The following is a 2,955-nucleotide window of genomic DNA, read 5'->3' on the forward strand; positions in this document are numbered from 1 at the left end:
ACTGTCCGGTGGTGCACCGGACAGTGTCCGGTGCGCCAGGCTGACTCGGCGTGAAGTGGCCGCTCTCGGGAATTCGCCGACGGCGTACGGCTAAAATTCACCGGACTGTCTGGTGTGCACCGGACTGTCCGGTGAGCCAACGGTCGGCCGCGGAATCTGCGCACGACACGTGGCCGGGCCAACGGTCGGGAGGGGGCACCGGACTGTCCGGTATGCACCGGACATGTCCGGTGCGCCAACGGCTCCCAGATCTGCAACGGTCGGCCGCGCCATTTTAGGAAGGAAATCGGGCACCGGACAGTGTCCGGTGTGCACCGGACTGTCCGGTGCACCCGATGACAGAAGGCAAGAATGGCTTTCCAGATTTGTGCTCAACGGCTCCTAGCTACCTTGGGGCTATAAAAGGGACCCCTAGGCGCATGGAGGAGAACACCAAGCATCCCTTGAGCATTGTTGATCACTCACACTACATTCTTGCGCACTTGTTCGACATTCTAGTGATTTGAGCTCCGTTCTAGTGTGCTAGTCACTTGAGCTCAAGTCTTGGTTTTGTGTGTGCGTATTCGCTGTGATCTTTGTGTCGTGTGTGAGTTGCTGATCCCTCCCTTGCTCCGTGATTCTTTGTGAACATCTTTTGAAAGGGCGAGAGGCTCCAAGCTGTGGAGATTCCTCGCAAGTGGGATTAAGAAAAGCAAAGCAACACCGTGGTATTCAAGTTGGTCTTTGGACCGCTTGAGAGGGGTTGATTGCAACCCTCGTCCGTTGGGACGCCACAACGTGGAGTAGGCAAGCGTTGGTCTTGGCCGAACCATGGGATAACCACCGTGCCATCTCTGTGATTATCTCTTGGTTATTGTGTTGTGTTGAGATCCTTCTCTAGCCACTTGGCAAATTACTGTGCTAACAATTAATCAAGTTTTGTGGCTTAAGATTTTGAAGTATTACAGGATCACCTATTCACCCTCCCCTCTAGGTGCTCTCACTAACTCCACCGCCCGCCTCGGATCAGTGAGCACCAAATTGAGAGGCCGAACGGTCCGACGATCCGCCTTGCGCAGAGTTAATTAGGGTTTCAAGTTTTATTACTATAATTGTTGGCTAGATTTGCGGAATTAGCTAAGGGAATTTGTTTGTAACAGGTCCAGCCCCCTCCTCTATAAATACAGAAAATACGGTAATAATCAATTTATCTCACATTTATTTCTTGTATTAGAGGTAGTTTTATTCTAGTTCTAGTTTAGTCTTTCAATTTATTTCTTATACTATATGTCGATTAGAGGAGTTTAGGTCGGCCTGTCGAGCCTAGAGGAGTTTAGATCTCTCCTCTCCGACGGGATCCCTCCCGGGACCGAGATTCAGGCGCCACACGCCCCCTGTATACGCACGGACCGTCCGGCCTGTCAGACAGGAAACCCTGCCCCAAGTCGCGGATCGTCCGACTTTACCAGCCGCTCCGCTGGTTCTCACGCAGTGATTGGCGCCAAAAAGACACCAACACTAAGATTCTTTCTGTCAAGTAAGTTTTTATTAGGGGCTCATTCAAATCCTTGCAATCTTTTTTAATCCATGAGATATAAGAATAACTAGACGACCGTTATTACGGTTTTGCTTGGCTGGTAAAGTCGTCTGTTGCTGTTGTCATGGCTTCGTGTATTGACAAAACTGGTAATGAAAGAATATAAAATCTTCTCATAAGCATAGAAATCAGCTCCCGTCTGAAAAATTGGTAGGATTACACGTCCTCATCTCCGTCTCAAGCCTCGAAATAACAAATGAATAAACAAATAAATAGGATCCGAAAAAAGAGGAGGAAAACACCCAACACACACAGCAGAGAAAGAGTGCAGCTCTAGCTCCTCCACGGATCCACCGACATATCAGATGTCCCAAGGTCGGTCCCGGTCTAGAACGCGACGGCGGCTGCCACGGCGGCAACGATGGCCACGAGGCTGGCGGCGGCGGCGGAGGCTGAGACGGCGGCGCTCTTCTCCGTGACGGGCGCGGCAGCCGGAGTCAGAGCCGCCGCGGCTCCGGCGGGGGCCATCGCGTCGTCACCAGCTCCCGCGCCGACGGGGCTCGTGGCCGGCACGCCGGCGGAGGGCGCGGGCACCGGCGCCATCGCGGGAGGCGAGGGCGGGGAGGCCATAGGCGCCCTGGCCGGCGGCGGCGGGAGGAAGGCCGTCCTGGGTGGCGCTGGCGCTGGAGTGCGCTTGGGCGACGAGGCCGGGGCCTGCGCCGTGGCCCCGGCGGCGAAGAAGAGGGCGAGGAGCGCGACGACGAGGGCGGCGACTCGGTCCATCGATAGAGCCGGGAGACGGCGCTTCGCGGGAATGACAGCTGAGGCTGAGCAGATGGGGAGAAGGTTGGGCAGCTGAGGAGGCTGAGCGGGTGGGGCCTGGCCTGGGGGCGCCGCTGCTGGAATCCAAAACTTGGTGATGGGGAGAAGGTTGCAGGAGACGACGTATTTATAGGCGAGGCGGCGCTGGCTGGCCGATGCGGTCCGTTTTTTGAATACTTTTGGGGTTCTTATTAGCCGTTGGGCCTGATTCCTTGTGTCCAGTGCAACGGCGGGCCACCGGCGGACCAGCTCGGAATCGGATGGGACATGGGACCGGGGTATCGCGTGCAATGCAACGGCTACTTGCGCCGCGCGAGCCGGGGCGGCCGGATCCTGGACGGACAGCGAGCCGTTGAGAGGAGAGGAGTGTCTTTTTTTAGCGTCGTCGTGCATAAAGCTGTTGTGGCTGACAGTGTCTTTTTTAGACTGGCCACGACGCCGTCAGATGATGATGCCTGCCATGCCAGGACGCCGCCGCACCAAACCGCGCCCGCTGGATTTCGTACGTTAGAAAGAAATCTGGAGATCACGGGGGAGACGGAGGGTGGGGGTGCTGTGTGGCAAAAACAACCGTGTCGTGAGTTAACAAGTGCTGGAACTCACTCGCGGTCAATTGC

At 55.9% G+C, this 2,955-nt stretch overlaps 1 protein-coding gene across 1 annotated transcript; it reads right to left on the bottom strand.

Annotated features, from left to right (window-relative positions):
- Positions 1-1,669: 1,669 nt before the first annotated feature.
- LOC100283182 (transcriptional regulatory protein algP) lies at positions 1,670-2,437 on the bottom strand. The gene has a single exon (NM_001156084.3). It carries the CDS (start codon positions 2,297-2,299, stop codon positions 1,904-1,906), a length of 396 nt encoding a protein of 131 aa, NP_001149556.2. The 5' UTR covers positions 2,300-2,437; the 3' UTR covers positions 1,670-1,903.
- Positions 2,438-2,955: the final 518 nt, after the last annotated feature.

This window comes from Zea mays, chromosome 5 (assembly GCF_902167145.1).
Source record: "Zea mays cultivar B73 chromosome 5, Zm-B73-REFERENCE-NAM-5.0, whole genome shotgun sequence".
Lineage (NCBI taxonomy): Eukaryota > Viridiplantae > Streptophyta > Magnoliopsida > Poales > Poaceae > Zea > Zea mays.

What these genes read in the sequence shown, in the direction of transcription:
- LOC100283182 (NM_001156084.3), bottom strand. Translation starts at nt 2,299, where the DNA reads ATGGACCGAGTCGCCGCCCTCGTCGTCGCGCTCCTCGCCCTCTTCTTC.